Genomic DNA, 21064 nt, shown 5'->3' with positions numbered 1-21064 from the left:
AGACAGGACAGTGACCCCAGCCCTTCCCAGGGGCACCCCGGGATCAGACGGGCCACCGGGGCCCCGTTACCATCCGCGTCTACGGGGCCACAGACCCACCCGCCGTCATGTCTCGGCTGAGTGCACGGCTGCGACACCAGCAGACCCCACCAGCGATCCCCTTGACGTGGAGTAACGGCTCCTGCGGTTAAGGGGGAGCCCCGAGCCCCAGATTTGTGTCACACAGTCACGGGCACTGGGTGCCACGCTCCGTGGGGCGCACGTGGCTCTTGAACCGCTCCACGGTCTCCCGGGCAGCGTCCAACCCGCCACCGGTCTGCCCGCTCAGCTGCGAAGCCCAGTGGCTGTGTCCTCACTTCTGGCGGTTGCGGGCTTCTTTCCGGTCTCCCAGCCTCTCGTCCTCTGCTCCCACTCTGCGTTTTGCCCTGTTTTCCCATTTTAAGTCCCCGCTGGTGTTCGGGGCAGGTCTGAAGGTCTCATGATCCCAAGCCGTGCTTCACGGCCGCTCCCGTGCACACAGACGTCCTGGGGCCGTGTGCCCGCTGGGTCCCCGGAGGCCGGGCCCACACCGTGTCCTTCCAGGAAGAACGTGCTTCTGCTCCCGGCACGCAGCACGATCTCTCCTCGGGGGCTCCCAGGGCTGCGGGCTTCCAGCAATCTCCGGCTTGCCTCCTTGGGCTGCCTTCCCTTCCAGCTCCTTCTCGCACCAGCTGGACAGCAGCTCCTCCATCGGGAGCCAGGCCCGTGGCCTTGAGAAGGCTCGTCCTGGGTGCCTAGGGCCACAGCACCTGCCAGCACGACGGAGCGCCTGCCTCGTGGTGCGTGTCTGGGGAACGTTGGGGAGCAGACAGACGGACCCCCCCGTCCCCTCCAACGCTCCATGCAGCCCCCACAGGCGCTCGGGGACGTCTTCTTCTAGCTCAGCCCTGCAGCGAGCTCGGCCTCGCTGGCACTCTGGGTGCTGCGCCCAGGGTCCGAACGAGGCGAGCTCCTGGCTTCCTCACGTGCCGTCGGCATGAGCACACGCCGTCCTCAGCCGCTGTGGGCAGAAGGCATTTATGGGGACACAGAGCCAGCGGCAGCGAGCCCCATGGAGCAGCACACCCTGCGGGACCCCACCTTGGGGACGGGGTGGGGGCGCAGGGCCACCTCCCTTGCGGGCCGGGCCGTGAAGGCCGGCCTGCTGCCGCAGCCCCTCGGGCACCGGAGCCCCACTCGGAGCCCGAGTCCCCGGAGGTGAGGTCGTGACTCCAGGCGCAAACGCAGGACAAGTCCCACCCGCGGCACCGGGGCCTCCTCCCCGTCCCTGGAATCCAAACCGCAAACCTCCTGCCGGGAACACACCTTTCAGGGTAACGTTCTGAACCGAGCCAGCGGCTTTTCCCTCCAGTCGTACATCCTGCAAGTGATTTATTAGCCAGTGCGCTCCAAGCAAAGTGAAAAACCACTCGGGAACCAAGACGGTCAAGTTTCATCGGAGGAGTTTAATTCTCTATTTTTATAGATATCATTTATTAAATTAGAAGGCTGATAAGCAAAAATATATTTTACAAAGATAGATCTGGACTCTGCACCCCAACAGACACTCGAGAAAGCTCTGAGGATCGTTCCCGCCAGCACGCCGCAGACGTGCCGCTGGAGGGGGTCTGTTCGCCGAAGGAGCCGCGGGAAGGACCCACGTGCACAGACACCGCATCCTCACCGCCCTGACAGCGCCGGGGCTGCCACCAGAGGAAACGCCACTGACCGGCTCGCAGAGGGCGGAGGCCCCGGCACCAGTAGCCGCCCTGGCTCGTGGGAGTCCGTGGTGGCCACGCCACAGCCGTGCGAGAAGCACGTCCCTCGGCCGCTTCAGAGGAACCGTGACGTCCCCCGGGAGGAGCGGGCCGCCACAGGCACGAGCCCACACGCAGGACAGCGGGGCGCGCGGGAGGAAAGGACAGCCTAGCACAGGCAGCGATGGCCGGCCGGGTGCGGGCTCTCTAGGGCGCCACAAACACGGTGTTGGCAAGAAAAGGGGAGCAGAAGCGACAGGTTCAGGGTCCCTCTCCTGCCAGCCCAGGCCCTGTGAGCAAGCCTGGTGCCTGTCCCCGAGGGGAGCGCGTCCCTGACACGCACAAACACCCCCACAGCTTTAAGGCGGAAGGCGGCACTGGGGCCCGGGGGGGACCTGGGGTCCCGGATGTGTGTCCGTGAAGGTCGCCCCCAAGTGAGAGCCGCAGGCCTGCCCGACGCTCTCGCCCGTTCGGGGAGGAATCTGCGCAAGGACGCGGGCCCAAACCGTCCGATGTGGGAACTCCTGCTTCGCGAGAAGGCAGGGCTCCCACGTCCTAGCCGGCGGTCGGGACTCGGTGGAGGCAAATCTTCACGGAGAACCCTCGCCTGGTGAGGCCGCCACGCCGGCCGGACACGCTCCTTCAGGCTTCTGTGCGCCGACCCCGGGCCACCACGCACTCGCCGCTGGCGGCAGCACCCTCCAACCGACAGGAGGCCCCGCGTGCAGCGAAGGCTGGACGGAGTCCGGTCCTCAGGCTGAGCCTTCGCAGGGCCACACTGCTGGGGGCTGCGGGGCCCACGGCAACAAGACCGTCTGGAGGCAAGCGTGCGTGCACGCGCCTGGGCTACGCAGTGCCCGAGCCCCCTCCCGCGTTGCAGATTTCCACCAGGTGTCCCCCACCCTGTCCCATCCTGTGGTCACAACGGGAGCCTCGGCCGCCACGCGGTCCACAGCGCCGCACATGCACCCCTTGCCTCTAGGAAGCCTCGAACATTCATCGGTTTGCTATTTTTTTGTCCAAACTGAACCCGCAGGACTGGTACACGTTTACTTAAATCAACGTCAGTTGTAAGCCAACGGTTCCTGATACCCTTTAATAAACAAATACAAAGTACTGCCCCTTCTACTTTTCACCCTCAGTTTTACGTTCTGTTCCAAGAGCTGGTCAGGGAGCGGAGGGCAGTCCCTCGGAAAAACAGCCCACAAAGTCGGCGTGAGACACGGCAGGAAAACGCTTAACAGGGTCCCCAGGGCAGCCCTGCTCCAGAGCCCACGGGTGGGGACGGGCGGGTGGACGGACATCAGCGCTGAGCCTGCTGCTGGCTGGCAACACAGAGGTCAGCCTGCCCAGGACGCTGGTGAGCGGCCCCGGACCACAGGCAAGGAACAAGGGACGGACGTGAATTTGAAGCGTGACTTGGAAAAATCATCCCAATCGGCTGTCAATGTTCTATGTGCCTGAAACACGAGGTCTACCCCAACTAAGTAAAGTAACCGCATGCCATCGTCAAACCAGGAGGGCACGGGACGCTTTCTAAAGCGCCGGCAGAGTCAGGCTGCTCGCACGGAGCGCTCTCGGGACAGCCTGCGGAGCAGAAGCACACGGCACTTGAAGACACACGTCCCTAAGCGGCAGGGGGCAGAGCGTGTGGACAGGACACGGCGCACGTGCCCACTCTTCTCCCGACAAAGCGGGGGACAGGCCCGCCCACACCCGCACCCAAGCGGTGGTGGCACTCAGCGGCTGGGGACCAACGACCCGCATGCATCCCAAACGAGGGTGAGGACTGGGGCTACAGATGGCTGAGAAAAGGCTACACGGGGCTCCTTCACAGGAACGGGGAGGGGGGCGGGGCCGGCAAGTCGAGAGGGGCAGAGGCAGCGTGGCGGCCGGGGCCCTAGGACTCTTCGCCCATCTGGAGCAGGGAGTTGATGGCTGCGTCCCTGTCCCCTCTCTGGGCTTCCAGCACGGAGCGGATCACCTCCCGGTCCATGTTGGGGAACATGTCCTGGATGGCCTTCAGATCCTCCTCGCTGCAGCGGGGCTGGGTGCTCACGGCCGCCGGGGGCAGGGCCACGGGCACCACGCCAGGGCCGCACACGGCAGGCACACCTGCAAGTGAGATGCGGTTGAGGGGCACACACGATGGTACCCACGCCCACACCGAGCTCCGGCCCACGGCCCCACGCACGACTCCACCGCCCGCGGCCTTCCTCCCCAGCAGGTGCTCGCTATCCCAGAGCCGGGATGCGCCGCTCGAGCTGCGGTCTCTTAAAGTCCCGGATCATACCACGGGGCCCGCCTGCGGGACCTGAAGGCCACAAAGAAATTCTGCCAGGGAACGGCCGGCACAGGGGGTGGATGGCCCGCTAGTGACCACGGCGCGGGCCGTGCACCAGGCGGGTCCCTCTGTCGCCCACGAGCACGCTAGTGAAACCCGAGAGCCAGGCACGCACCCGCGAGCATTTCTTATCGCACGCCAAGCCGCGAGGAACCGCGGACCCAGCTCTCCAGTCCACTGTCTACAGGATGGATGGAAACACGGGCAGAACAGCGGCGGAGGATTTTCCAGACCAGGGGGCACCTTTTGCCATCTGTTAGGAACTGGCGTCCTTCACGCCCTGGCTCCACGGCCACCGTGCCTCCCAGGTACTACTTTGGCTCAGAAAAACCCGGAAGCAGAGAGAACTTCTGAAAGGCTCTTAGCACTCCCAGGATCAGCTCCCCCATGGGACCCCCACCCCACCCCTGCAGCTCATGGGTCTCTGCCTGCTGGGGCTGGGTGGGGGGGGGGTAGCACCTATAGTTAGCCCCCTCCCATGGGGGCCACAGCTCAAAGGTTCTGCCTGCCCTCCGGAAGCAGGGTCCGCAGACACACGCATCACGTACGCGCACACCCATGCACACGAACACCGCAGGTCACACGTGTGCACGCACACACTCGCACACCACACTTCACTCGTCACGCACATGCACACCCTCCTGATGAGGTCAGGGAGTCTGTGTTCGCAGCAAAGGAGACGCTGCAGCATAAGCTTCACGCAAACAGGGGCAGCGGGTGCAAGTCCTTGTTTGCGGGAAATGCGACTGGGGCCGGTGGCGCCTCGGTCCGAGACGTCCAGGCAAAAACGACTTCCTCTCCTTGGTAACTTCCTGCAACTCCATGTCCCAAAACTTACTGATGCACGTCAAAAGAGAAGTTCAAAGTCTCCAATTATACAGAAGTCTGGCCTTTCCCAAAATAAACATCTTAGGGCAAACTTGAGCACAAAGTTCTCATTTATAGAATGAACTAAGAAACCAGAAAAAGGCCAGTGACATATCTGGTCTCCTGAGAAGGCAGACTTTCCGTTAACCGAATGTGTCCTGGTGCTGCTGGCCGTGTGGGTCCCCGCACGTCCCCCAGAAACACGTGTGAGGTCCCCACCTGGGCACACGTGAACAAGATGGCCGTCGGGAGCAGCGCCCGGAGAAAAGACGTACAGGCACAGACCCCAGGAGGGGCCCCGTGACCATGGAGGCAGAGGCAGCGAGGCAGCCACAGCCCAGGCCGCCTGAGCCCCAGAAGCTAGAGGGGACCACAAGGGTCCCACCGCAGCACCTCTGCTGCCGACTCCCGGGAGCACGGCCCGCCTGTGCCTCGACTTTGTGCTTTGGCCTCCAGAAGGGCGAAAAGAGATTCCTGCTGCCTTAGGCTATCACTGTCTGTGGGACTCTGTTACGGCCGCCCCGGGCGCTCATACCTTTGGTGAGCCCCACAAGGTGCCTGTTCATCCTCCAACCTCCAACGAGGGGGAGTTAGACCGTAAGCTCACACAGACCCTTTAACCGCCACAGGGAAGGGCGCCACTGAGACCCAAGGACAAAGGTCCTCACGCTGACCTCAACGCAAAGCAGGGCTCCCCACGGCACTGTGCTCTGACCCAACTCCCTGCACCGTGCCATCTCAGGTAGAGGCCACGGTGACCCGGGGCTGCCCCGCCTCCCTTCTCTCAGGGAGGGATCACCATCCTGCCCTGCCCACCTGCTGCCTACTTTTACGGCCATCTACCGCAGGGGCTGGTGAAGTCCAGTCACCGTTGCAGCCAGGAGCGGGAGGCAGCCAACAGCTGACATTAAAGTTTGAAAATTCAAAGGCGTGAAAGCTACAATCCAATTGGATTTTGCCATACAGCCACAAATTGCTACTTTTATAAAAGTGAATGAACACGACACAACGGGAACATTAGGGCATACGGTTCACTCTGCCCCACCGAGCGTGATCTTTCGTGCCGGTAACGCATACGCTAACGTGTTTAGAAATTACGTTTCCATACCTCGTCAACTTCAACTTGCCAATGATCAAGGGAAAAAATCCTATATTCCACAGTCGCATAAAAGATTCAAATGTAAGACCAGACCCTTGTGTTTGGAAGGGCCCCACGAGTCACATGCAGACAGGGCTCAGCCTCCACGCTGCACTACGAGAGTCCAGGGCAGGAGAAGTGGCACACACCTGTGATGGGCACGTAGCCGACACCTTGCTGGTACACGGTGGGCATCAGGACCACAGGCTGAGGCGGCATCATCACGGCAGCCGGCAGCGCCTAGAACACACCAAGGACGATCACGGGGTCACAGAAGAACACAGCACACACTGAAACCTCCCGTGTGGCCCTGCCCACGTGGATGTCCCAACACTGCCCCGGCGGAAGGTCGGGGCGAGTGGTTCGACTACAGGGGTTGTTTAGAGCCTCCGATGGAGATGCGATCGGAAGGGAACACGGTTTTCAGGGAAGCAAGTCAGTACTCTCTGCGTCAGCACCTGTAACATTTCCTGACTGCCTCTAAAATCTTAACCGCTCAGCTATCGCGGTCACGATTCTGTGTTTACGTGAAAACTCTGTTAAAGCCGCGTAACGAGACGTTTATGAGTAAAATCACATCGGTGTTGGGCTTTGCTTTCCAACAGCCCAGGGATGAGCAGCGGGGACGAAACTCTGCCGGGCTGGGAGACCACCCTCACAGCCCGACCGCCTCCCTGCCACCACACCTGCAGCGGACTTCCTTGAGGCAAAGTGAAAACAAGGACACCACCACTCCCCTTGGGGGGACAAAGGCAGTGGCAAGAGCCCAGGGTCCCAGACCCCTCCGCCCCTGCTTCCCACCCCAAGAGCAGCGGGTTGACGATGGAGCCACACAAGCCAGGGGACCCGAGGGCCGGCAGCTTCTCCCTTAAACGCCGTGTGGCCCTGAGACCCCTCTCCGCCACGGGGTGAGTCTGCCCCCCGGCCACAGGCCACCACACAACGCCACTCCTCCCGCCAAAACACCTGATACCTGCTGGCCAAGGTCCCGTCCCTCGGGGACAAACAGCTCCACTGAGCTTAGCTGCCACTCAGCCTGCCCACATGGCCCATGCCCTCACCGTGTAGGACATGACCAGGTTGATCATGCCCTCCTTGTCATCACCCTGCCGGCCACTCAGGCTGTACCACTCGTCCTCCACCTTGCCCTGCTTCAGGGACTCGGGAATGGTGACGTGTGTCCAGGCGATGCGGTCGTCCATGGAGAAGGCTCGCTGAGGGAGACAGGGGGAGACACGCGGGCCACCACTGCCCTGAGGCCCCGCCCTCACCCAGCGGTCCCGCCCCACAGTGCCACCTCTTACCCGAGGCCCCACCCACAGCCTCACCCTGAAGCCCCGTCCCTGGGCCTGCCTCCTCCAAAGAGTTGTTCCTCCCCCCCCACCCTAGTATCTGGCCCCTGGCACTGTGCATCCTTCAGCCCTGGTCCAGGCAGTGAGGGCACGGCCTGGGGGGGGTGGGGGGGCTGCCCCTCTCTCTGCCTTATACAAGTCCCCACCAGGGGAAGAGAGGACCCCACGGGGCCCCGCCCTCATTCCTGTAAGGTCAGGAGAGCCGTGGTCAGTGTCTGGAGATGCGTGGTCTCGTCTCTGCCCGCCCTCCCTGAATCCCTTGCAAGTCCAAAGCCCAGTGGGCATGGACGGGGGAAAGGAGGCACTCTCCCTGCTAACCATGCACTCTGTTCTTCCCCTCCTGTTGCTAAGCAAAGGGAGAGATGGGGTAGGAGGAAGGAACCTGGAAGGAAAAAGAGCCGAGGGCACCACACTGGCGGGGGGAGGGGTCCACCTCTCAGCCCTGCTGCTGCCCAACTCCGTGACCTCTCATGCTGCCGACCAGAGCCCCCGGAGCTCCCGGGCCGGGCCGTGGAAGGCTGGGCTGTCCCACACAGGGGCCCAGAGGACCGGGCTCAGGAAGAGCCCCACTGCAGCTGATCCCCCTCAGGAACACCCGGGGGGCTGGCAACTTGCCCAAGAACCCCACTCCCACCCAGCATGGGGTCTGACACACTTTACATCCCACCTGGTCATGAAGGCCGGCCTCCACAAGCCTCGGGTTTGTGGACGAGTTTGGCACTTGGGGAAGGGGAGACGCGTCAACACCGTCTCCACAGAGTGCCTGGTGTCCCTGTCCCTGGTGATGCTGCTTCTGAATGTAGCTGCATGGGACGTATACTTTCCCCCGCCTCCGGGGACACCCCGTCACAAAGCCATGACGCACCCTGTGTCGGGGCACACCTGCAGCTCCTGGGCAGCCTCAGTGGCGGGAAGGCAGGGCACCCGTGGCTCTGGCATCGCCGTGCGCGGCCTGCACCTGCCGGGCCCGTGAAGGCGGCAGAACCTCTCACCTCGTCAAAGATCTCCAGGTAGAAGGAGTCCACGCCAGGGGGCACCGTGCACTGGATGACTTTATTCCAGCGAGGGTTCTTGGCGCCGTTGTGGGCGGTGGGCGTCTCGTACACCGCGTAGCCCAGGCGCAGTCGGCAGTACGGGTCCATGCGGGTCATGCCGTAATTCTTCGCCAGCTTGGCCTGAAACACGACCAACGTCACTAAACAAGCAGCCGCCACCACAGTGAGAGCTGCACATCCACCTCAGCCTTCCACCCCCCAACTCCCCACTCCCGGCATTTTCCCGGGAGCAGGACGTGGCTACAATTGTGCCCGTGGGCAACGGGTGCAGCAGGCCACTGGTCAAGTGAAGGGAGCCGCTGGGCCACGCAGGGCAGCTCCTCCGACGTCCCCTCTGAAGAGGCTGATCAGAGCCAAAAGCCACCCTGGAGCCGCGGCCCGGCTTCACCTTCTGTCCTCTGTCCACTGCTGCGAGTCATGAACCCCGAGGAGCCCAGCCTTCGGCCAGACAGGCTACGTTTGCAGGGAAGAGAAGGCGTGGATGCGGATGAAGGCGGAAGGCTCCGGGGGCCCAGGCGGTCGGTCAGCAAAGGCTCATTCCAAGTGGGTCCGACTGGACCGTAATGCCTCCACATAGAACCCCACAAGGGCACACGAGGGAACAGCCCTGGCGGGGGCTGGGCAAAGACCAGGGGAGGAAGGGTGACCACACAGGTAGCGGGAAGCCACGGGCCACGCCGCGAGGCCCAGCGGGCGAAGTGGGAGCCCAGGCCACGAGGCTCTGGGAGGACCGTGTGGAGGGTGCGCACGGGTGGCTCGTGTGTACTTGAGGTGACCCCATCGGCCCTGGGGGCGTGGCCAGAGTTAGTATCTGGGACTCGTGGTCACCATAAAACCCACGGAACTCGCGAGGCCCGACCGTGGCTCTGTCTGCCGTATGTGTGCGTCTCCTCAAAACTGCGTGCAGTGACTTCCCTCGCTTCGCGGTTTTATAGGAAGTCGTGCTGACCAAAACCACTTTAGATCCTGACAGCGCATTTGGCTTTCCTTGGGATCCGTTCGGCAGCCAGGACCGGCCTGGAGGGGCTGCCGGCCCACCCTCACGCCCTCACCTTCCCGGCAGCCGCGAGGCCATCCACACACAGGAGCGGTGCCCGGCCCGGAGCACGAGTCCATGGAGCTGTTACTGACTATCCCTGCGCCGTCTGGTAGAACCTGGCAACTGTCGCTACTTTTCACGTCTATCGCTTCACCAGCTACGTTTCAGGAGCGCGCCTCGGCAAAGCACGCGTCCACGCAGAAAGCGTGGCACGGCAGCCGGGGCCGGCGCTCCCCACGCGGGACACCCACCTGCACCACGGTGACGCTGAGGCGGCCCACAGCACCCACCGCGCCTCCGTACTGCAGCTGCCGGGCTGCCTGCGCGTCCAGCTGCACCTGCTGCTGCGCGGCCGTGGGCGTGATGCGGAGGAAGTCCTGCGGGAGCTCGCCGACGTACACCTTCGGGGAGAGCGCACGCGCGTTAGCGGGGTGGGAGCTCAGCCTCTTCGTCTACGCAGTGAGGGGCCCGTGGGAGGAGGGTCTGCAGCCCGAGCGCCCCGAACCACCGCGCTGCCCGCGCCCACGGCGGCTGCTCTCTGGCCAGGAGCCCTGTCACTCGGGACAAAGGGGTCGCACACCGGCCTCCCTGGGGGCTCGCCACCTGCTCTGGACACTAACCACGGACTCTCCTGCTCACACCGGCTCCCTGGACAGTCTCAGGCCACATCCAGGTGTCACACACCCTCTGCCTGCGTGTCTGTGATCTGCTTTCCCTGCTGCCACCAGGGCGAGCTGGGCCCGTGGGCCGCAACGTGCTCGTTCAAACAAGGAGCGAGACGAAATTGGAAGCTGGGTTTCTATCCACACGGAAAACCCTCGCCTGCAACAGTTCAAGCTCAGCACCACCCCAGAAGACAGAAGGAACAGACAAACAAGAGCCCCAGAGACCTCACCCCTCTGCCTCTTGCTGAAACCTATGTCCAAGAGGTGGCCTGGCCTCCCGAGAAGGGCCCGGCTCCCAGGTGGGGCGGGGATGCGCCAGGAGGGGGGCTGCGCGGTGGCCTGAGGGTTCCCAGAAGCCAGTCGTCCGTGAAGGGGCAGCGGCTGAAGCGGGAGTCGGTCGCGACATATGGCGGTGCTGGCCCTGGACAAGGCTCCCCCGGCACACACGAGCAGAGGGGGCGGCTGTGTCCCGGGGCCAGCAGAGCAAGGACCCACTGGGTGTTCACCACCCCGAGCAGCCTCACACCGCCGTCTCCCTGGGTTCAGGGTCTGGAATGCCCAGATAAACTACTGGCACGGCCCCTGGGGCCACAGACCCCCTCAGAAGGGAGCCGGGCCTGTCCTCGAGACGGGACATGAGCTGCAGCACAGGGCCGGTGCTGCCTGTGGTGGTCCGGGGTCCTCCTTAGCCGCCCCACGGGGACACCACACGGGACTCTGGACAAGAGCCTCCAAGCGGCATTATTTTGAGTTATGGCAGACTGCATTTACTGACAACAGCCACTAGGGACCACTTCAGCCGTCCAGGTGCTGGCTACCCTAAGGCCTCAATTGCTGGAGTTCTGGACTTCCGGATGGACCAGGCATCCAGCAGAATTCCAGAAAGCTCCACACTCGCTGAGCTCACAAGCACCACTGGGGAAGCATTTCTCCCCAAGTGCCTTTTGCTGTTTCATTTCAAAAGTCCCCAGAAAGGTCTAGGTTCCTGTCGGTGTCCCCATCTCAGGCCTGGAGACCACCCAAACCAGGCCCGGAAACCAATGGAAACCAACTCAGGACCCCAGGCCCAGGGACTCTCCCCGGCCACTCCCACCTTGGCAGCAGTCAGCTGGGTGCCCCGGCAGCTTTTCTCTGCCAAGCAAGAGCACACCTCTCCTGGCTGCACCCCACGCCAGGCCCTCCCATGCTGGGACGTGCAGGAGTGATCTCGGCGCCTGGCGGGGGCAGCATCTCATTCGTTCTCATTCTCTGTGTCTGGACCGGGCAGCCTGGAGGGGCCCTGAGTACTCATTACAGACTGAAGGGAAGGCAGCAGCGCCCGGGAGGCCCAGCGTTGCCAGGTGAGGAGAGTGCTGCCTCCCAGGGGGCCTCCCGGCTCACCAGGAGGGCCCAGGGCTCGCCTCGCAAAGAAGGGCGCACGCCCTCCCGGAGGGCCGAGATGCTGTGGCCGGCTTCACAGCTGTGAGGCCGATGTCAGTTGCCAGTTGCTGTGGGCAGACGGGAGCCACGTCCCCAGCCGGAGCTCCACCCAGCCGATACCGGGCCGGACGCTGCCTTGCCGACCGTCCATGGGCCTCGCAGCCTCCGCCCGCAGCGTCTGTGGCCGGTGCCTGCACCCACGGCTGACAGACAGACTCACGCACGCGGACCACATTCTCGTTTTGTCTGAGAGTAACTGCTCACCCCATGCCACATACCGCAGCTCGGAGGACCCGGCAGGGTGGGCTGTGGACCACACACGCATACGCAGGGATGGTGGTGACAGCGTGCTGCTCAGGCATGGGGATCGTATGTCTATCTCCTTCGTCCCATCATCAGTACAGGACTTCCAGAACTCATCTGGGCTTAAAGAGAACACTCTGCTTTTTAATTGGGGGTGGGGGAGGATAAAATTGTATCAAACGCCAAAGACATAGTATTCTTTTCCAACAAGGTTTTAACGCTAAAACTATAAATGCGAGACAAGGATTTTTATCACATGAATTAATAGCACAAACAAAACACGGGAAGGGAGAGAAGTGGACCCCATGAGCACTGACAGGCTGGGGGACACCAGGTTCCTGAGAAGCCCGGAGGACATCGTGTCCCATGGTCTTCTCCCACCCGAGGGACGCATTACAGAATCCCCGAGCGGCAGGCCTTAGGCTGTCACAGTCCCCAGAACAAGCAAAGTCTGAGATGGCCCTGGAGCGCAGGCCACAGACGACCTATGGCAGCTGGATGCCACACGGGGCCCTCGCCGGAACCTGAGCCCAGGAGGGACGGGGGGAGAAACGTGGGGTGTCCAAATCAAACCTGCAGTGGCAGTCACGTACCAAAGCCAAAGCCAGGTCTCTGGCTGTGACCAGTGGACCTTGGTGACACGAGGTGCAGATATACTGTCTATGAGAGCACACTACAGCTCTCCACACCGTCTGCAACTGATCCATAACTCTAAAATTTCAGGTTTATTAGAAAAAATTCCAATTTAACTTAACAAGGAAGAAAGAGGAAGGACACCGTGCTTCACTTCCTACAAAGTAAAAATCTTACAAAATCTTGGTTATGCACCTGCTGCCCAGGAGCTGCCAGACAGGCCTGCCCGCTGTCGCAGCCCAAGTTCGTCCGAGCGAGCAGGTTCCACCACCTTAACCAGTCCCTGCTCATGACAAAATGGTGACGCGTCAGGTGTCCCAGGCACGTCCAGGCGCCGACAGGAACCCCCCTGCCCCAGTGACAGTCTGCAAAGGCCACGGTAACACCTGTATTACTGACACGTATTAAATGTTCAGGACTGGGGCGCCTGGGTGGCTCAGTCGGTTGAGCGCCGACGTCGGCTCAGGTCACGATCTCGCGGTCCGTGAGTTCGAGCCCCGCATCGGGCCCCTGTGCTGACAGCTCAGAGCCCGGAGCCTGTTTCAATTCTGTGTCTCCCTCTCTCTGACCCTCCCCCATTCATGCTCTGTCTCTCTCTGTCTCAAAAATAAATAAACGTTAAAAAAAAAAAAAAAATTAAAAAAAAAAAAAAATGTTCAGGACTGATTTTTACCACATTGTGATGGAGGAAGGGTCACGTAAAAACACATGCTTTATCCCGGCTCCCAGCCCGGAGGGAAAAGAGAACGATCACTCCTGCTACAACGTAAGTAACAGATCACATCTGAAAATGCAACCCGGCTCACACTTACAGGCTGAACACACGGAGTCCCGACCCAGGCCTGGGGCAGGCGGTCTCTCAAGGAGCGCTGCAAACCACTTCCGCCTGCTGCCCCTCGTCGAGTCTAGGGCTGCAGACACACCGTCTAGGGCTCCTGTCCCGTGCGCCCACTCGCGCTCTACGTACAAACAGGACTCTTCAGTTAATGTGGGGCTAAGAACGACTCAAGTTTCTACGTTAAAAGTTAGGTTAAAAACTGAAAAGCCATGGACACTCCACTTGGTATCCGTTTTTGCTGAGCAACCTTTAATGTGACTTATTTACTCACATCAAATTACGCATACTCGTTAGCTATTCATGCAAATGTAGTACTGACATACCCAAGAATTTAAAAATTCATTCAACTGTTACTTTTCCAGTAAAACATCTGGAAAATTTTTAATGAACTTTTAACTTTCGCGTGATGTGAAAAAGTACTTCCTAATCCACCGCTGGATGTTCTTTTTGGCGCCTCGGCTCGGTGGCAGGACAGAGAGATCCTGTGGCACGAAAACTAACGTGAGAGCAGCTGCCACGAGGCACAGCGCCTGCGTCCCCCACCGAGTCCCGGGCAACACAACGCCCAACAAAACCGTGGCGACGTGCGGGCCGTCAGCCACACTGAGGCCTTGGGTTCCTTCCGCACCCTCTGGGGGCTGGCATCCGCCGTGAGGACGCACTCAGGCCTCCGGACCCCACACCATGAACCAGAGGGGACCCCACACAAATGCCTCTGTGGTCCCTGGTTCATCCCATGGCTCTCGTTCCACATCACTCACGACTGGAACTGCGGCCGAAGGGGATGGAGGAATGTGACCGCACAGAAACAGAAGCCCATGTGGCCAAGAACCGCAGGGATGCCAAGGGCCTGGCGGCGAAGTCAGGTGCTCACGGGACAAGGACCCCCAACCTTGGGACGGTGTCTGGTGGGCCAGGGGCCCTGGAGCCTCCCCGCGGTCCCGGGGGCCTGTCCTGCTGCGGCCTATCACACCCTGTGGCCTGTCCCCCCAAGTGACCGCATGGGGGGCTGGCTCTGACCCCCAGCCTGGCCGCTGACTGAGTCCCCACTGCACGGGGGCCGAGGCGCTGGCCCCAACGTCCCAAGGGAGGGAGCCTGGGCAGCGAGGAGCCAGGCCTGCCGTGTCTCTCACTGAGCCCCGCCTGGCATCCAACCGCAGAGTGTGACGGCAGGTGGGCCGGTTGGACGAGGATGGCGGTGTGTGGGTGGCACAGAGGCAGAGAAACAGATTCTGTCTGCTCTGAAGGCAGCGAGGCAGGGCTTCCTAAGGGGACAGAGGGGAGGCGAGGTCATCCAAATGTTCCAGCCTGAGTGCTGTGCAGGGTGGAACCACTTCCATACGGGATTGGGGGGGGGGGGGGATGCAGGGGAAGGTGTGAGAGAAGCAGGGGCTGCCTGGCGCTGTCTGGAACCTTCTGAGGAGAAGGCAAGGAGCGGCAGGACACACAGATGTGGAGTTCAGGAAGGAGACCTAGGAGGAGGGAGGAGGCAGGCAGCCACTATGGTGTTGGGGACCCGAAGCCAGGGTCCCCAAGTGAGCGAGGACACGCAGAAAAGGGGGAGGGGCGCCTGGGGGGCTCAGCCGGTTGGGCATCCAACTCTTGATTTCAGCTCAGGTCACGATCTCGTGGTTCACAGGTTCGAGCCCCGCGTCGGGCTCTGGGTAGACAGCGCGGAACCTGCTTGGAATTCTCTCTCTCTGCCCCTTCCCTTCCCCCTCTCTCAAAATAAACAAATAAACCTTTAAAAACAATTTAAAAAAAGAAAAGAGAAGGAGCTGGTGCAAGGACAGTCCAGGTAGAGACAGTGGCCTCAGAGCAGGGAGAGGCTGCTGTCCGCTGGCTCATGGGTGAGGACCGTGCCCAGAGTGCCTGAGAACTCAGCCGGGGGAGCCCCTGAACCCTGAGTGCACCGCTGCCGTGTCCCTGTTCAGAACGCCCTCCGCCCACGGTCCCCCAAAGCTCAGGCGGCCTCCAGGGACCTCCTGCCCTCAGCTCACGCGGCGGCCCTCCCAGGGTCCATAGCCCTGCACCAGCAGCCCCTCGGCCCCCACAGTGTCAGGGCAGAGTGGTGGGAGGTGTGGGGGACGGTAAATGGTGCCCACAAAAGGGCACAGACGGCCGTGGGGAAGTGCAGGGTTCCTCGAGAAGCGGAAATGAATTTGCAGGAACCTAGCAGCTCACTCGTTCAGGTGCTTCCTGCGGGTTGGGCCCGGGCCAGGCTGCATTCATGCCACAGTCCGTCCTTGCGCGAGTCGGGTGACCAGGAGCAGAGATGCCAGACAACTGGCCCACAGTCAGAGCTCAGTGTCACTCAGTGAACCGGACTGAGACCTCTGGGCCCACAGTGCTGACCCAGTACAGGGTTGGGGGATGGGGGGAGGGCCCTGGGAATGCGGGGCGGGGGGGGGGGGGCGGCCGATGCCAGGGGAAGGACGGCACGTGCCGACCTGGACGACAGTCAGGCCAGAGCCCTGCACAGGCGAGAAGAGGGGCGGCGGGTGGCATTTCAAAACCAAACCCGGGACAGCCAGCCTCCAGCGGAAATTCTCAAAGCAAAACAAAGTGGCCCGGAGGTCTGAGGAACAGGAAGAGGAAACAGCGACAGCATATGTAACAAAATTGCACCCCCGTTGGGAAGACGTCCCTCAGGGTTACGTCCTGATCAGGAGGCGGGTAAATATAACTGACTTCAGACCCCGGTAAGAATGCATGTTAAAGCTTCTACGATAACAACGAAGAGGGCAGAAAAGAAGAAAAAACTGAATTTCAAAAACTGTATTTAATCAACCCAAAAGAAGGAGAAAAAAAGAAAAAATGGGAAAACATATGTGCAAAGGAAAACATCTGAAAAGAACATGTGTATAACTATATAAAATTACTTAACATGTTTCACTTAAAAAACAAAAACACTTCTTAGATTTGACTTTAAAAATCTACATACTGTTGACGATAAACCAATCTTAAATATAAATGTGCAGAAAGATATCAAGTCAAAGAATGGGAAAAAAAACCCAAAAAACCCTAAGGCAAACATTCCCACGCTAACATCAGACAAAATAAGAAAGGTTCTGTGCAGCCAGTAAGGTCACCGCACCCCAACAAGGTGTGACCTACAGAAAGGTCCAGAATTCCGACCCTGGATGCAGCAGCCTCGGCAGAGAGAAACGGGCTGCCCACCAGCCGTAGGACCCGGGCCAGCGGGGAGGGGCTGGCAGGGCAGGTGGGTCCACTGGAGCAGAAGAAGGCGTGCCACGGCAGACAGTGTGAGCAGGAGGCCCGTGGGCTCGCCATGGTGCCCAGAAAAGAAACGCCAAACACGAGCCTGAAGAGAAAACCACTCTTCCCTGCGAATCCCGGAAGTTCCCGAGCAAGAACGGAGCCTGATCCAGCCTTTGCTGTACAACTGTTTCAGGACACACAGTCCCAGTTAATCACCACAGAACACGGGACAAAATACAAACACCACCCTCTGCCATCCCTGATGAAGTCACTGGTTCAGCAATAATTATCAGTATCTGCACACTGCTATCTACATTTGCGACTTCTTTGCATTTAGTTATATAATTACACGTTCGTTTGTTTACATTTATGTGCAAGTGAGAACGTTCCTACCACGTTATCTTTCAAAAACAATCGTTGTCAATGAGGCTGATGAGGACCTGCAGGGCCTCAGGTCACTGGAACACCACCTAGCAGAGCACCTTGGGTCAGGAGGGAAGGGGGTATTCAAGGGGAGGGCGGTGGGCTCAGCCCAAACCTGCTGACTGATCAGCCCCTCTAGAAGGATGACCAGGGGTCGTGCTCAGCCAGGGCCCCATCAGCCTGAACTCCGTGGGGGCCACCCACACATCTGTGAGGGAGCCCAAAAAAGCCGATGCTGCCTCTGACTGAGCCTTGATCCCCATCCCCATGAGCTGATGGCACCACCGAGTGAACTCCCCTGAGTTCTAACAAGGCAGGGGGCCCATCAGGTGCCTCTCAAGAGTCTGTGCGCTGGACAGAAACCCTGGAAAGAAAAAGGTTGTCGTTCCAGGAATACCAGCACTGTTACCAGTGGGGCAAACAGCATGGGTCAGGGGCATCACTCGGCTGAGGCCCCGGGAAGAAACCAGCCTGGACAGACAAATGCCAAAGACCCCTCTCAGCCCCGCTGAAGGGACGAGGCAGAGCAGGGGCAACCCGGAGGAGCCAACCCCGCCCTGTCCTGGCCCCGCCCCGCCCCTCAGGCTTCCCTGAGCAAGGACACAGGAACCCCACGCCCCAGGCAGGCTACCCTAGCGGGGGGGACTCTGCGGGAGGCGGTGGTCCGGCGGTCGGACTTCAGAGTACCCCCAGTGAGTCCAGGCTCTGGGTCCCCTGGAGTGCTGGTGCAGCACGCTGGGATGGGGCCCGCCGGCATAGGGCTAACGTTCAGGACCCGGCACCCCAGCACTGACAAATGCTCGCTTCGCCACCACCAGCTGGGACGGCAGCTGCCTTCTGTTCACGGCCCGGCACCCGTGTTAGTCCCGTTCCTCCACAGGGAGTGGGGCTCGATCAAGTCAGCGCGCCCTGGCTAGAGGAGAACCACCAGACCCTTAACAACTGCCACCGCCCGCCGGTGAGCCCGGAGGGGAGCGGCGGGCTGCGTGCCAGGCACCAGCTGTGAGAGCAGGTTTACACTGTAGCGACCGGATGAAGCCCAAGCAGCAAACCCATTCGCGGCCCGTGGGCCTCCGGGTGTCTGGAAAAGCACCCTGGCCGTGCCCGCTGCCCTCAGTGCCGCAGGCGCCCACCCTCTCTCCCTCCGGGCCTGCCTGCTTCCCAGCCCCAGCCCCACAACGCCTGCTCCTCCCTCAGGTGTCAGGGCTTGCGGCACCTCCCGCAAGAACCCCACCCACCCCAACCCCGATGGTGACAGGCCACCCGGAGTTAAGACGCACGGCTCTGAGTGCGTGGCTCGTCTGCGTGCTTTTGACCCGTCTGTTTCCCGCGCTGCGCTGGAAGGACCTGACGGCGGGCACATACCCGGCCGCCCCAAACATCACGAGCAACGTCCCGGCGGAGTACGTCACTGGCACTCAAGACCCCAGCCCCTGCTGACGCCTCCCTGGAGCCCCCAGCAGCTCTGGCCCACACGGAACGTTACTGCACGTGGACAAGCCGTGTGCTGCACACCCACACGCGGATGCAGGCCACACGAGTGTCACACGTGCCGGGAAACAGCGCACCCCGAGGAAGTCAGACCAGGAACCCTGGGAGGGCACAGACCCCATATGTGTGAGCACTGACACTCCTACTCGCTCGCTATGGGGTGTACGGGGCTTCCGCTGTGTGCTGTCACCGAGCTGAATGTCCCCTCGATACCGGGACGCGCTCACCTTCCCTGACTGCTCCCTTCACACAGGACACCGAGCCCAGCTTTGTATGTGTTTACACTCAGTCTCGTGCCACCAGTGAAGTTCCGCACAAGTTCCCAGGAGGGAAAGGAGCTCCCAGGAGGCTGGGGACACGTGACAGGCCAGGAGCCCACTGCTCCTGGGAGGAGGATGTGGGAAGAGAGACAAGCTGCTGATCTGGTCCCTTGCTTCTCGGATCACCCAGCTGCATAAAATGGGAACCTGCTGGCAGTGAGCCCGCCCGCGGTAAGTCACTGAAGACGGAAAGATGGACACACTGCGAGGAGGGGCCCAGAACTCCCTCGCAGGCTCTGGACGCTTCCACACTAAGGTCTGATAAGTGTCTGGACCTAAAGCGGGCTCCTAACAAAACCTGGTTTTCCTTTCAAGCTCGGGAACAACGTTCTGAGAAGATTCTCCTCTGGTCTTCACAAACAGGAGTCATCCACGTCCCCTCTGAACCATGAGAAGCCCTGCTACCTGGGAGCCTACACGCAGGAGCTGACTTAACTGAAAACACATGAAGGCATCACATCAGAGGAACCTTTTTCCTACTCAAAAGGGCCAAAACAGTCCTCTACTGTCCGCGTTGAGCTGCTGTCGATAAAAACCTCCCCGTTTGTGACGACCTGTCCCTGATGCAGTCTGAATGAGCTGCTGGGAAGCCGCCTCACCCTGGAGCCATCCTGAGCCAGTCTACACTTGCTCTCCTCCAACAGCCCAATGAGCTTTGGGGACCAGACAGGAGCCCTCAGAACGAGAACTGGGAAGGTCCCTCCCAGGTCCTCGGTTCCCACCCTCTCATTTGCAAAAACAAAGAAAAAATAAACAACCATAGGGGTTGAGAAGTGGCCTCTGACCCGGGAAGCGGCTTGTGAACCTCACACTTCCTGGGAGAAGCACAGAGACCATCTGGGGTTCAGGGTCCTCCTCTATAGAGAGACAGTCTTGAGGAGCCTCCTTCATGTGAGGACCATCCGGGGTGCCAGGGACCTCCTCTACCCGGGGTGCGGGATGGCACCCACCGGAGTGGGTGGGGTCTCCGTCAGGGGGACCCAGCCGGGTACAGGCGGCCTCCCCCGTCCAGGGAACCCGCCGAGAGGGCGGGGTGGGGTGCCTGCTCCGCCCGGGGTGCGGGGCCTCCCCCGTTCCGGGCCGGCGCCGCCGCGCTGCCGCCCCGCCTAGAGCCCGATGTCGGGCCCTCCCAGAGGCTCCGGAGCCTGCCGCTCCCCGCTTCCCGTCCCCCGCCCGGACCCTCACCGGCCCGCGCTGCGTGCTGACGGTGGTCGCCATGATGCTACGCGGCCTCCGCCTCGCCCACCGGGAGCGGACGCGCCCGCAACCCTCGGCGCCGGAGTCTGCGACGCCGACTGCTGTCCCCGCGAGGCCGCCGCCGCCGCCGCCGCCGCCTCGGTCAGCTGACGGCCGGCCCCGCCCCCGCACCGCCCACTGCGCAGGCGCCGTGTCCGCCCCACCCCTTCCGGCGCCGCACGCATGCACGCACGCACGCGCGCTCCCGGCAGGCGCCTGCGTAGCTGATATCTTCGGGCCGCAGCCCCGCGAAATGGCTCCCGAGCTGGCCGTGTGCGCATGCGCGCCGGCCGGTCGCGCCGATCACGTGGCTGGCGGAGGCCTCGCAGGGCGCGCGGCTCTGCTGCAGTGGAGCGGAGGGGCAGCCAGGTGCTGGGGCGGGTGACTTCAGGATTCTCCACCTCGGAGCCTCCGAGCGGAGCGGAGGCAAAGCGACCGGGTAGTCCTGCAGCTGCCCCAAATTCTCGGGGCGGGGGAGCCCTTACACGCAGATGTGTTGGTGCGACGGGGGCGAGGGAGCTGCTGGGGTGCGGCCGGTCTCAGAGAACCAGTCGCGGTGCCCGCTGTCGCGCGAGGGCCGGTGCACGGGCCACTCGCTACCACCGGGCGCGGCGAGGCTGCGGCCGCCGTAGTCGTGTGCGACCGCACGCACGCCCTCAGGGCCAGGACTGCTTCCCAACCCCCTCCCGTGCTTTCCCCGCGTCCGCTTCGGGGATCACCTGCGGCGCTCTAGCCTCCCCTGGCCTTCTCTCCGTCCAGACGAGAAGTCGGAACACAGAATTACCTCTGCCCCCTGACAGCGTCAGAACCAGAGCAGAAACCCGCTTCCTCACACCTTCTGCATCATTACCTGCAGAAACCCAGTCCTTCGTGATGTTCTCCTTAGTTGCAACCGGTAATCACTCCAACTTGGTACACTTGACCTGGACCGTCCTTTCCCGCTG

The 21064-nt window shown here is 61.6% G+C and overlaps 1 protein-coding gene across 3 annotated transcripts; it reads right to left on the bottom strand.

Moving 5' to 3' along the window:
- Window positions 1-1464: 1464 nt before the first annotated feature.
- Window positions 1465-20240, bottom strand: LOC102953563 (toll interacting protein). Of its 3 annotated transcripts, XM_042958074.1 has the most exons (7): window positions 20070-20240; window positions 11933-12079; window positions 9822-9971; window positions 8469-8651; window positions 7186-7338; window positions 6274-6364; window positions 1465-3890 (listed from the first exon to the last, which is right to left on the bottom strand). In XM_042958074.1, exons 2-7 carry the CDS (start codon window positions 12014-12016, stop codon window positions 3676-3678), a joined length of 876 nt encoding a protein of 291 aa, XP_042814008.1. In that variant the 5' UTR covers window positions 12017-12079; window positions 20070-20240; the 3' UTR covers window positions 1465-3675. The 3 variants fall into 3 exon arrangements, with proteins under 3 accessions (XP_042814008.1, XP_042814009.1, XP_042814010.1); XM_042958075.1 differs by lacking the exon at window positions 11933-12079; XM_042958076.1 differs by lacking the exon at window positions 20070-20240 and having other exon boundaries at window positions 11919-11945.
- Window positions 20241-21064: the final 824 nt, after the last annotated feature.

Source organism: Panthera tigris, chromosome D1, assembly GCF_018350195.1.
Source record: "Panthera tigris isolate Pti1 chromosome D1, P.tigris_Pti1_mat1.1, whole genome shotgun sequence".
Lineage (NCBI taxonomy): Eukaryota > Metazoa > Chordata > Mammalia > Carnivora > Felidae > Panthera > Panthera tigris.
The sequence above is the reverse complement of the archived record's forward strand: the minus strand, read 5'-3'. Positions and strand labels throughout refer to the sequence as shown.

Bases quoted from the DNA above. Each gene is read 5' to 3' on its own strand.
- LOC102953563 (XM_042958074.1), bottom strand. From the start codon at position 12,016: ATGCCTGAGCAGCACGCTGTCACCACCATCCCTGCGTATGCGTGTGTG. The intron at 7,339-8,468 runs GTGAGAGGTTCT...TGTCTCCCTCAG, and splicing joins ACCTGGAGATCTTTGACGAG to CGAGCCTTCTCCATGGACGA. The intron at 3,891-6,273 runs GTGTGTGCCACT...TCTCACTTGCAG, and splicing joins CGGCTACGTGCCCATCACAG to GTGTGCCTGCCGTGTGCGGC.